This window comes from Mustelus asterias, chromosome 20 (assembly GCF_964213995.1).
Source record: "Mustelus asterias chromosome 20, sMusAst1.hap1.1, whole genome shotgun sequence".
Classification (NCBI taxonomy): domain Eukaryota; kingdom Metazoa; phylum Chordata; class Chondrichthyes; order Carcharhiniformes; family Triakidae; genus Mustelus; species Mustelus asterias.
Window position 1 is genome coordinate 81,524,164 of NC_135820.1, and position 13,188 is coordinate 81,537,351.

General features: G+C 45.2%; 1 protein-coding gene across 1 annotated transcript in view; it reads right to left on the minus strand.

Moving 5' to 3' along the window:
- ergic3 (ERGIC and golgi 3) overlaps window positions 1-13,188 on the minus strand; it is a 55,998-nt gene that overhangs the window by 41,640 nt on the left and 1,170 nt on the right. The window contains exon 2 of the mRNA XM_078236983.1: window positions 10,791-10,861. Coding sequence (XP_078093109.1) covers window positions 10,791-10,861 — 71 coding nt within the window. The remainder of the gene's footprint in view (window positions 1-10,790; window positions 10,862-13,188) is intronic.

Sequence of the window (13,188 nt, forward strand, 5' to 3'; positions counted from 1 at the left end):
TGGGACCAATAACATAGCCTCGAGTACTCAAGATTGGGGAATATCAGAAATTAGGAACAAAATTAGGATCAGGACCTCAAGGGTTATAATCTCTGGATTATTACCTAAGCAATGTTCCAATTTGCATAGAGATAAGAAAATTAAGAAAGTAAACATGTGGCTAAAGGAATAGAACATAGAACATTACAGCGCAGTACAGGCCCTTCGGCCCTCGATGTTGCACCGACCAGTGAAACCAATCTAAAGCCCATCTAACCTACACTATTCCAATATCATCCATATGTTTATCCAATGACCATTTAAATGCCCTTAATGTTGGCGAGTCCACTACTGCTGCAGGCAGGGCATTCCACGCCCTTACTACTCTCTGAGTGAAGGACCTACCTCTGACATCTGTCCTATATCTATCACCCCTCAATTTAAAGCTATGTCCCCTCGTGCTAGCTATCACCATCCGAGGAAAAAGGCTCTCACTATCCACCCTATCTAATCCTCTGATCATCTTGTATGCCTCTATTAAGTCACCTCTTAACCTCCTCCTCTCTAACGAAAACAATCTCAAGTCCCTCAGCCTTTCCTCATAAGACCTTCCCACCATACCAGGCAACATCCTGGTAAATCCCCTCTGCACCCTTTCCAATGCTTCCACATCCTTCCTATAATGCGGTGACCAGAACTGTACACAATACTCCAAGTGCGGCCGCACCAGAGTTTTGTACAGCTGCAATATGACCTCCTGGCTCCGAAACTCAATCCCTCTACCAATAAAAGCTAACACACCGTACGCCTTCTTAACAACCCTATCAACCTGGGTGCCAACTTTCAGGGATCTATGCACATGGACACCGAGATCTCTCTGTTCATCCACACTACCAAGTATCTTACCATTAGCCCAGTACTCTGTAATCCTGTTACTCCTTCCAAAGTGAATCACCTCACACTTTTCCGCATTGAACTCCATTTGCCACCTCTCAGCCCAGCACTGCAGCTTATCTATGTCCCTCTGTAACCTGCAACAACCTTCTGCACTGTCCACAACTCCACCGACCTTAGTGTCATCCGCAAATTTACTAACCCAGCCTTCTACGCCCTCATCCAGGTCATTTATAAAAATGACAAACAGCAGGGGCCCCAAAACAGATCCTTGCGGTACACCACTAGTAACTGAACTCCAGGATGAACATTTCCCATCAACCACCACCCTCTGTCTTCTTACAGCTAGCCAATTCCTGATCCAAACCACTAAATCACCCTCAATCCCATGCCTCTGTACCTTTTGTAGCTTTTTAAAAATGGTGTGGGGAGAAAGGGGTTCCCTTTTGTGGGGCACTGGCATCAGTATTGGGACAGGAGGGATCTGTACTGTTGGGATGGGTTCCACTTGAACCAATCCGGGACCAGTGTCCTAGTGGAAAGGCTAAATAGGATGGTCACAAGGATTTTAAACCAGTGGATAGAGAATAAAGAAACAATCAGGAAGAACAGTCAAGGGGCAATTTAGTATGGCCAATCAGCCTAACCCACACATCTTTGGACTTTGTATATTGCAGCCATTACTGAGTCATGGCTGAAAGATGGTCAGGACTGAGATCTAAATATACCAGGTTACAAAGTCTATGGGATGGATAGGGAAAATGGCAGAAGGGATGCAGTAGCCTTACTGATTGGAACCAAAATCACTTCAATGGTGAGGGAGGATATGATGAGATGGAAGCATCCAGTGGAGACCTTATAGGTGGAACTGAAGAACAGTAAAGGATCTAAAACTATAAACCCACTGGTAGCAGCTCTGAAATGCTCAATTGTATAAATGCAGATAGATATTAGACAAATGGATAGCAGAGGCAGAGTAGTATTGAGGGATTTTAACTTTAACATAGATTGGGAGAGGCAGACAAGTAGCTGTCGGAAAGGCAGTGAATTTCTGGAGTGTGTCTGGGATAATATATCCTGGATGCAACAAGGGGATAAGCAATATTGGATTGAGTAACGAGTGATGAGCTGGATTTAATTAGTAACCTAATTGTGCGTGAATATTAAACAGCGATCATAACATGGCCGAGTTCAATGTTGCATTTGAAAGCAAAACGCACAAGTCAGCTACTAGAGATTTAGGTAAGATCGACTTTTATGAGGCTGTCCACAGTAAACTGGGACAATCTGTGAATGGGTAAAACAACTGAAGAACAGTGGGGGATATTTAAAGAAACATTTAATGCAATGCAGAACCAGTTTATATTCCTGAGAAGGAAAAGCTCCATTTCACAGAAAAAATAGTCCTGAGATCGGGACAGCATTAAACTAAAAGAAAGGGCCTACAGAAATGCAAAAACCAGCATCGATCCTGCTGAATGGGAAAGATACAAAGGGCCACAAAGCGGCTTGTAACAGCTACTGAAAGAGATTATGAAAGGAAACTTGCAAGGGGCATCAAGATCAACAAGAAATGTTATAGTTACATAAAGGGAAGTGGGTGGTCAGTTGGCCCACTGAGGACTGACAGTGGGAATATCGTCAATGACGATGGGGAAATGGCAGGTATGCTGAGTAATTACAGTAGAAAAGGGGGATAGCTTGCTGAAGTCCCAAGGAACTTAATAGTGGATCAGGACAAAGTCTAAATAAGATTAACATAAGTAAAACATTGATAATGAGGAAATTAATGGAACTAAAGAGTGACAAATCCCCAGGACCTGACGGTTTCCATCCGAGGGTGTTAAGGGGGCACAGTGGTTAGCACTGCTGCCTCGCAGCACCAGGGACCCGGGTTCAATTCCGGCCTTGGGTCACTGTGTGGAGTTTGCACATTCTCCCCGTGTGTGCGTGAGTTTCCTCCGGGTGCTCCGGTTTCCTCCCACAGTCCGAAAGACGTGCTGGTTAGGGTGCATTGGCCATGCTAAATTCTCCCTCAGTGTACCCGAACAGGCGCCGGAGTGTGGCAGCTAGGGGATTTTCACAGTAACTTCATTGCAGTGTTAATGTAAGCCTACTTGTGACACTAATAAAATAAACTTTTAAACTTTGAAATAGCGGAGTACATTCCTGATGCGCTAACTATAACCTAGATTTGTGCGTTTTGCTTTCAAATGCAACATTGAACTCGGCCATGTTATGATTGCTGTTTAATATTCACGCACAATTAGGTTGCTAATTAAATCCAGCTCATCACTCGTTACTCATTCCAATATTGCTTATCCTCTTGTTGCATCACTTGGCTCCAATGGTCAATGTAGATGTTTAAACTCCACATGAGCCTATTTCCCAGGCTGGAGTTCCCTAGATTCAGGAGTCATCCTCCTGGATTGGAAAATTGCTGATGTCACTCTGCTTTTTAAGAAGGATGAAAAAGGATATCCAGGGAATTACAGACCAGTCAGTCCATTATCTGTGGTGGGAAAATTATTGGAACCTATAATCAAGGAGAGGGTAACGGAGCACCTCAAAGTTTCAATAAATCAGGGAGAGCCAGTGTGGGGAAGGTGGCTCATCCGTGGCTAACGAGGGAAATCAGGGATAGTGTTAAAGCCAAAGAGGAGGCTTATAAATTAACATAGAACATAGAACAGTACAGCACAGAACAGGCCCTTCGGCCCACGATGTTGTGCCGAGCTTTATCTGAAACCAAGATCAAGAAGCTATCCCACTCCCTATCATCCTGGTGTGCTCCATGTGCCTATCCAATAACCGCTTAAATGTTCCTAAAGTGTCTGACTCCACTATCACTGCAGGCAGTCCATTCCACACCCCAACCACACTCTGCGTAAAGAACCTACCTCTGATATCCATCCTGTATCTCCCACCATGAACCCTATAGTTATGCCCCCTTGTAATAGCTCCATCCACCCGAGGAAATAGTCTTTGAACGTTCACTCTATCTATCCCCTTCATCATTTTATAAACCTCTATTAAGTTGCCTCTCATCCTCCTCCGCTCTAAAGAGAAAAGCCCTAGCTCCCTCAACCTTTCCTCATAAGACCTACCCTCCAAACCAGGCAGCATCCTGGTAAATCTCCTCTGCACTCTTTCCAGCGCTTCCACATCCTTCTTATAGTGAGGTGACCAGAACTGCACACAATATTCCAAATGTGGCCTCACCAAGGTCCTGTACAGTTGCAGCATAACCCCACGGCTCTTAAACTCCAACCCCCTGTTAATAAAAGCTAACACACTATAGGCCTTCTTCACAGCTCTATCCACTTGAGTGGCAACCTTTAGAGATCTGTGGATATGGACCCCAAGATCTCTCTGTTCCTCCACAGTCTTCAGAACCCTACCTTTGACCCTGTAATCCACATTTAAATTAGTCCTACCAAAATGAATCACCTTACCTTTACCAGGGTTAAACTCCATTTGCCATTTTTCAGCCCAGCTTTGCATCCTATCAATGTCTCTTTGCAGCCTACAACAGCCCTCCACCTCATCCACTACTCCACCAATCTTGGTGTCATAAGACCATAAGACATAGGAGCGGAAGTAAGGCCATTCGGCCCATCGAGTCCACTCCACCATTCAATCATGGTTGATTTCAACTCCATTTACCCGCTCTCTCCCCATAGCCCTTAATTCCTCGAGAAATCAAGAATTTATCAATTTCTGTCTTGAAGACGCTCAACGTCTCGGCCTCCACAGCCCTCTGTGGCAATGAATTCCACAGACCCACCACTCTCTGGCTGAAGAAATTTCTCCTCATCTCTGTTCTAAAGTGACTCCCTTTTATTCTAAGGCTGTGCCCCCGCGTCCTAGTCTCCCCTGTTAATGGAAACAACTTCCCTACGTCCATCCTATCTAAGCCGTTCATTATCTTGTAAGTTTCTATCAGATCTCCCCTCAACCTCCTAAACTCCAATGAATATAATCCCACGATCCTCAGACGTTCATCGTATGTCAGGCCTACCATTCCTGGGATCATCCGTGTGAATCTCCGCTGGACCCGCTCCAGTGCCAGTATGTCCTTCCTGAGGTGTGGGGCCCAAAATTGCTCACAGTACTCCAAATGGGGCCTAACCAGTGCTTTATAAAGCCTCAGAAGTACATCCCTGCTTTTGTATTCCAAGCCTCTTGAGATAAATGACAACATTACATTTGCTTTCTTAATTACGGACTCAACCTGCAAGTTTACCTGCAAGTCATCAGCAAATGTACTGATCCACCCTTCAGCCCCCTCCTCTAAGTCATTAATAAAAATCACAAAGAGCAAAGGACCAAGCACTGATCCCTGTGGCACTCTGCTAGCAACCTGCCTCCAATCCGAAAATTTTCCATCCACCACCACCCTCTGTCTTCGATCAGACAGCCAGTTACCTATCCAATCGGCCAACTTTCCCTCTATCCCACACCTCCTCACTTTCACCATAAGCCGACCATGGGGGACCTTATCAAATGCCTTACTAAAATCCATGTATATGACATCAACTGCCCTATCTTCATCAACACACTTAGTTACCTCCTCAAAAAATTCAATCAAATTTGTGAGGCACGACTTGCCCTTCACGAATCCGTGCTGACTATCCCGGATTAATCCGCCCGAAATTGGCTCGAAAAGCAGCAAACCTAAGGACTGGGAGCAATTTAAAATCCAGCAGAGGAGGACAAAGGGTTTAATTCAGAAGGAAAAATACAATACGAGAGTAAGGTTGCAAAAAACAAAACTGACTGCAAAAGCTTCTATAAATATGTGAAGAGAAAAAAACTGGTGAAGACAAATGTAGGTCCCTTACAATTAGAATCAGGTGAATTCATAATGGGCAATGAGATGGCAGACCAGCTGCACAAATACTTTGGATCTGTCTTCACTAAGGAGGGCACAAATAACCTTCCAGAAATACTAGGGGACAGAGGATCTAGCATGAAGGAGGAACTGAAGGCAATCCTTATTAGTCAGGAAATTGTATTGGGGAAATTGCTGGGATTAAAACCCGACAAGTCCCCAGGGCCTGATGCTCTGCATCCCAGAGTACTCAAGGAAATGGACCTAGAAATAGTGGACACATTGGTGATCATTTTTCAGCATTCTATAGACTCTGGAAGAGTTCCAATGCATTGCAAGGTAGCTAATGTAACCCCACTTCTTAAAAAAGGAGAGAGAAAACGGGGAATTATAGACTGCTTAGCCTGACTAGGTTAGATGACTAAGGTAGTAGACAGGGAAATGTCTACGACTGTTGTATATATGGACTTCCAGAGGCCTTTGATAAAGTCCCACATAAGAGACTTAACTATGGTAAAGGCTCATGGAATTGATGACAAGTTACTGACATGGCTGCAAAATTTGTTGAGTGGCAGGCGACAGAAAGTAGGGATAATGAGTGGGTAAGGGCGGCACAGTGGTTAGCACTTCTGCCTCACAGCGCCAGGGACCCGGGTTCGATTCCCGGCTTGGGTCACTGTCTGTGCGGAGTCTGCACATTCCCATGACTGCATGGGTTTCCTCCGGGTGCTCCGGTTTCCTCACACAGTCCTAAAGACGTGCTGGTTAGGTGCATTGACCGTGCTAAATTCTCCCTCAGCGAACCCAAACAGGCGCCGGAGTGTGGTGACTAGGGGATTCTTACAGTAACTTCATTGCCGTGTTCATGTAAGCCTACTTGTGACACTAATAAATAAACATAAACTTACTCAAATTGGTGGGATGTGACTAGCGCTGTCCCACAAGGATCTGTGTTGGGGCCTCAATTATTCAGATTATTTATTAACGACTTGGATAATGGCGTAGAAAGTCAGATATCCAAATTTGCTGATGATACAAAGTAGGGTGGCATTGTGGACAGTGTAGGTGATAGCATAATATTACAATGGGATATTGATAGACTAGGTAAATGGGCACAACTGTGGCAGACGGATTTCAATGTAAACAAGTGTGAGGTTATTCATTTTGGACCACAAAGGATCGATCAGGGTGCTTTCTAGATGGTATGAAGTTAAATACAGTGAAGGTCCAAAGAGACTTGGGGGTTCAAGTGCATTGATCTTTACATACTATACTATACTCCTTATACACTTGTGACTGTGTGGCTAAATTCCCCTCCAACTCCATTTTCAAGTTTGCTGACGATACCACCGTAGTGGGTCGGATCTCAAACAATGACGAGACAGAGTACAGGAATGAGCTAGAGAATCTGGTGAACTGGTGCGGCAACAATAATCTCTCTCTCAATGTCAACAAAACTAAGGAGATTGTCATCAACTTCAGGAAGCGTAAAGGAGAACATGCTCCTGTCTACATCAATGGGGACGAAGTAGAAAGGGTCGAGAGCTTCAAGTTTGTAGGTGTCCAGATCACCAACAACCTGTCCTGGTCCCCCCATGCCGACACTATAGTTAAGAAAGCCCACCAATGCCTCTACTTTCTCAGAAGACTAAGGAAATTTGGCATGTCAGCTACGACTCTCACCAACTTTTACAGATGCATCAGAGAAAGCATTCTCTCTGGTTGTATCACAGCTTGGTATGGCTCCTGCTCTGTCCAAGACGACAAGAAACTACAAAAGGTCGTGAATGTAACCCAATCCATCACGCAAACCAGCCTCCCATCCATCGACTCTGTCTATACTTCCCGCTGCCTCGGCAAAGCAACCAGCATAATTAAGGACTCCACACAGCCCGGACACTCTCTCTTCCATCTTCTTCCGTTGGGAAAATGATACAAAAGTCTGAGGTCACGTACCAACCGACTCAAGAACAGCTTCTTCCCTGCTGCTGTCATACTTTTGAACGGATCTAACCTTGCATTAAGTTTATCTTTTTCTACATCGTAGCTATAACTGTAACATTACATTCTGCACTCTCGTTTCCTTCTCTATGAACGGTATGCTTTGTCTGTATAGCGCGCAAGAAACAATACTTTTCACTGTATCCCAGTACATGTGACAATAATAAATCAAATCAAATATGCCATGAAAGGTACAGGAAATAATCAAGTAGGCTAATGGAATGCTGGCTTTTATACGTGGAGGACTGGAATATACGGGTGCAAAAGTTATGCTGCAGCTATACAAACCTTGGTTAGACCCCACTTGGAGTCACTGTGAGCAGATCTAGGCACTACACCCTAGGAAGGATATATTGGTCTTGGGAGAAGGTGCAGCGTAGAATGATACCTGGACTTCAGGGATTAAGTAATGAGGGGAGATTATACAAATTAGGTGTGTTTTCTCTAGAACTTAGAAGGTTAAGGGATGATCTGATCAAAGTGTTCAAGATACTAATAGGAAAAGGCAGGGTAGGTGAAGATGAACCATTTCCACCGGCTGGCAATTCTAGAACCAGGGAACACAGTCTAAAAATCAGGACCAAACCATTCAGACGAGATGTTCAGAAGCACTTCTACACAACAGGTTTGGAACTCTCTTCCACAAACGGCAATTGATGCGAGGTCAGTTGCTATCTTTAAATCTGAGATAGATCATTTTTTGTTCAGCAAAGGTAGTAAGGGATCTGGGCCAGAGGCAGGTATATGGAGTTATGCAGAACAGGCTTGAGGGGCTGAAGGGACAACTCCTGTTCCTATGAAACACCAGGAACATACTGCACTTTGGGGGTATTAGGATGCATAGCTGTGCATTCATAAAACTTCAAAGCCTCTCCTTTTTACTCTATCCTTAAAGTTACAAAGCCATTGCTGAAAATGGACCAGGCAAAGCAAATCCATTCCTTGCTTGTTCCAAAAACCAATGTGCCAATGCAGTGCCATTAGCCATGTTTCTGTGCTGAATGTGTTTACTGGTCCCTTCCATCTTATTGGAGCTGTTCTGTCTGGATCCAGCAGCACTGGATTGTTTCTGCAGCAGCATAATTGATCCTCATGGCTGCAATGTGACATTAATAAATAAACTTAAACCTACTCAAATTGGTGGGATGTGACTAGGGGGTGCAGAGGAGATTCACTGGGTTGATTCTGGAGTTGAGAGGGTTGGCCTATGAGAAGAGAATAAGTAGACTGGGACTATACTCATTGGAATTCAGAAGAATGAGGGGAGATCTTATAAAAACATATCAGATTATGAAGGGAATAGACAAGATAGAAGCAGGGAAGTTGCTTCCACTGGTGGGTGAAACTAGAACTAGGGGCATAGCCTCAAAATAAGGGGGAGCAGATTTTGGACTGAGTTGAGGAGGAACTTCTTCACACAAAGGGTTGTGAATCTGTGGAATTCCCTGCTCAGTGAAGCAGTTAAGGCTACCTCATTGGATATTTTTAAGGCAAAGATAGATAGGTTTTTGAACAGTAAAGGAATTAAGGATTATGGTGAGGGGGTGGGTAAGTGGAGCCGAGTCCACGAAAAGATCAGTCATGATCTTATTGAATGGCGGAGCAGGCTCGAGGGGCCAGATGGCCTACTTCTGCTCCTAGTTCTTATGTTCTTTAATCCGACTTAATGCAGAGTTCTGTTGTTTAGTGTTTTTCCCTGGGATATTTCAGAGTGGGGCTTGATTAGGTTGATTGATTGACAGGCAAGGTCAGTTGGTTGGTACTGCTAGGCTTTCACAGAGAACTCAAAGCAGACTGCTTTTTGGGATCTTTACAGAGAGGCCGAGTTCTCTGTATCTCTTGCTCTGTCTGAAGTGGAGACTGGAATCTGACAAGAAATAAGCCTTTTCCCCCTGAGATTTTACTGTTTGGGGATGGAGCTCTCTCTGGAAGTTGCTGCATGAGAATCAGAGGACAAGTATCTGTCTGGATCACTCTCCAGAGATGTTAAAAGGTCAGAAATCTAGTAGCCAGGGAAGCATACTTGGTTTCTGTGCTAACTGGTTCGAAAAGAGGGATTTATGTCTCGTGGAGTTACTGCCAAATTGGAACAATAGAGATAGCTAGCTGTTAAGAATGATATTTTTTCATGTTTAAGTACTTTAATTGATAAAGTTGTGCTAACTATTTTATTATATTCTGTGTTCTTCAATGAACTTTGTTTGATAAAAGCTTCCTAGTGGGTCACTTGAATCATACTGGATTGAAACACATTATGCTCACCCTAATATCAAAATCAAATGTAAAAGTTGGGGTCTAGGAGGCTAACGTCATAAAATACCTTGGAGTTTCTGATCTGGCCCCTAATACCAAATTCAAATTCCAATTGAATCCAAGACCCAAGCTGACAAAATACAGCATTACATCCCATCTTGGGTTGGTCTGAAGTTTGGTCTGAGCTAAAAGGCCGAGAAGCGATGAACTTCTGAGCCTCTCCATTAAAGTAAGTAAATTGGAGCCAGCACTGGGAGGTGATAATTGTTCTCTGGTCTGACAGGGTCACTGAGCAGTGAACATTTTAGCTGTGCCTCCTCTGAACGAGTATTCATCATGGACTGTGCAGCAGCAAGTTACAATGGGCAGGATATCACAGTGATTTAGGAATCTGGCATTCTGATCCCCGTTTTCTTTACACTTTGGGTTGCAAAAGTAAAGTTTGTAGTCTCTGGAAAAGGGCCATGCAAATCACTGCAGTCACCTGCGAAAACCTCTGCTAATATAAAATGCATCACATACCACCAGGACAAATCTGATATCTCCAACAGCGTGGAAAAATGGAGCAATAAAAACAAATGCTTTTCAAACTTTCCAGCAGAGTACTAGAGGTATTAGTATCACAGCAATGCCCCACGCCTGGGAGCAGAGGCACCAGGGACTGTGTCTGATCCACAAGCGATGCTCCTTCTCAATAGCTTCATGTCACACAAAAATCATTGGCAAATATTCAATCAATTATTTTAGCAGAAATAAACACCATTGATATCTTTTAAAAAAAGTTGAGGAACAAGTAATCCAAGGTGAGGAACTGTCTGGCGTCACTCACCTCCTTTGTGAGGTAGTACTGAAGCTCCGAGAAAAATAGAAGCAACATAATGAGACTGCTGACCACAGTAACTGCGGAGAAAGGGAAACAGCATTAACGGCAGCAAATACAAATGCCCCAATCAACCCCAATGCTTCAACATTCTGATGTTTTACCTTCTCTCGATTCCATTCCCTCTCTCTCTCTGTCCCAGTCTCCCTCCTCTCTCTCTCTATCCCAGTCTCTCTCTCTATCCCAGTCTCTCTCTATCCCAGCCTCTCTCTCTCTCTCTATCCCAGCCTCTCTCTCTCTCTCTCTATCCCAGTCTCTCTCTCTATCCCAGTCTCTCTCTATCCCAGCCTCTCTCTCTCTCTCTATCCCAGCCTCTCTCTCTCTCTCTATCCCAGCCTCTCTCTCTCTCTCTCTATCCCAGCCTCTCTCTCTCTATCCCAGCCTCTCTCTCTCTATCCCAGCCTCTCTCTCTCTCTCTATCCCAGCCTCTCTCTCTCTCTCTATCCCAGCCTCTCTCTCTCTCTCTATCCCAGTCTCCCTCCTCTCTCTCTCTATCCCAGTCTCTCTCTCTATCCCAGTCTCTCTCTCTCTATCCCAGCCTCTCTCTCTCTCTCTCTATCCCAGCCTCTCTCTCTCTATCCCAGCCTCTCTCTCTCTCTCTCTATCCCAGCCTCTCTCTCTCTCTATCCCAGCCTCTCTCTCTCTATATCCCAGCCTCTCTCTCTCTATATCCCAGCCTCTCTCTCTCTCTCTCTATCCCAGCCTCTCTCTCTCTCTCTCTATCCCAGCCTCTCTCTCTCTCTCTCTATCCCAGTCTCTCTCTCTCTATCCCAGTCTCTCTCTCTATTCCAGTCTCTCTCTCTATTCCAGTCTCTCTCCCTCTATCCCAGTCTCTCTCTCTCTCTCTATCCCAGTCTCTCTCTCTCTCTCTATCCCAGTCTCTCTCTCTCTATCCCAGTCTCTCTCGCTCTCTCTATCCCAGTCTCTCTCTCTCTATCCTAGTCTCTCTCTCTCTATCCCAGTCTCTCTCTCTCCCTCTATCCCAGTCTCTCTCTCTCCCTCTATCCCAGTCTCTCTCTCTCTCTCTATCCCAGTCTCTCTCTCTCTCTCTATCCCAGTCTCTCTCTCTCTATCCCAGTCTCTCTCTCTCTATCCCAGTCTCTCTCTCTCTATCCCAGTCTCTCTCCCTCTATCCCAGTCTCTCTCCCTCTATCCCAGTCTCTCTCCCTCTATCCCAGTCTCTCTCCCTCTATCCCAGTCTCTCTCCCTCTATCCCAGTCTCTCTCTCTCTCTCTCTCTCTATCCCAGTCTCTCTCTCTCTCTCTCTCTATCCCAGTCTCTCTCTCTCTCTCTCTCTATCCCAGTCTCTCTCTCTCTATCCCAGTCTCTCTCTCTCTCTCTATCCCAGTCTCTCTCTCTCTCTCTATCCCAGTCTCTCTCTCTCTCTATCCCAGTCTCTCTCTCTCTCTCTATCCCAGTCTCTCTCTCTCTCTCTATCCCAGTCTCTCTCTCTCTCTCTATCCCAGTCTCTCTCTCTCTCTCTATCCCAGTCTCTCTCTCTCTCTCTATCCCAGTCTCTCTCTCTCTCTCTATCCCAGTCTCTCTCTCTCTCTCTATCCCAGTCTCTCTCTCTCTCTCTATCCCAGTCTCTCTCTCTCTCTCTATCCCAGTCTCTCTCTCTCTCTCTATCCCAGTCTCTCTCTCTCTCTCTATCCCAGTCTCTCTCTCTCTCTATATCCCAGTCTCTCTCTCTCTCTATATCCCAGTCTCTCTCTCTCTCTCTATCCCAGTCTCTCTCTCTCTCTCTATCCCAGTCTCTCTCTCTCTCTCTATCCCAGTCTCTCTCTCTCTCTCTATATCCCAGTCTCTCTCTCTCTCTCTATCCCAGTCTCTCTCTCTCTCTCTATCCCAGTCTCTCTCTCTCTATCCCAGTCTCTCTATCCCAGTCTCTCTCTCTCTATCCCAGTCTCTCTCTCTCTCTCTCTATCCCAGTCTCTCTCTCTCTCTCTATCCCAGTCTCTCTCTCTCTCTCTCTATCCCAGTCTCTCTCTCTCTCTCTATCCCAGTCTCTCTCTCTCTCTCTATCCCAGTCTCTCTCTCTCTCTCTATCCCAGTCTCTCTCTCTCTATCCCAGTCTCTCTCTCTCTCTATCCCAGTCTCTCTCTCTCTCTCTATCCCAGTCTCTCTCTCTCTCCCTCCCAGTCTCTCTCTCTCTCTCTATCCCAGTCTCTCTCTCTCTATCCCAGTCTCTCTCTCTCTCTCTATCCCAGTCTCTCTCTCTCTCTCTATCCCAGTCTCTCTCTCTCTCTCTATCCCAGTCTCTCTCTCTATCCCAGTCTCTCTCTCTATCCCAGTCTCTCTCTCTATCCCAGTCTCTCTCTCTATCCCAGTCTCTCTCTCTATCCCA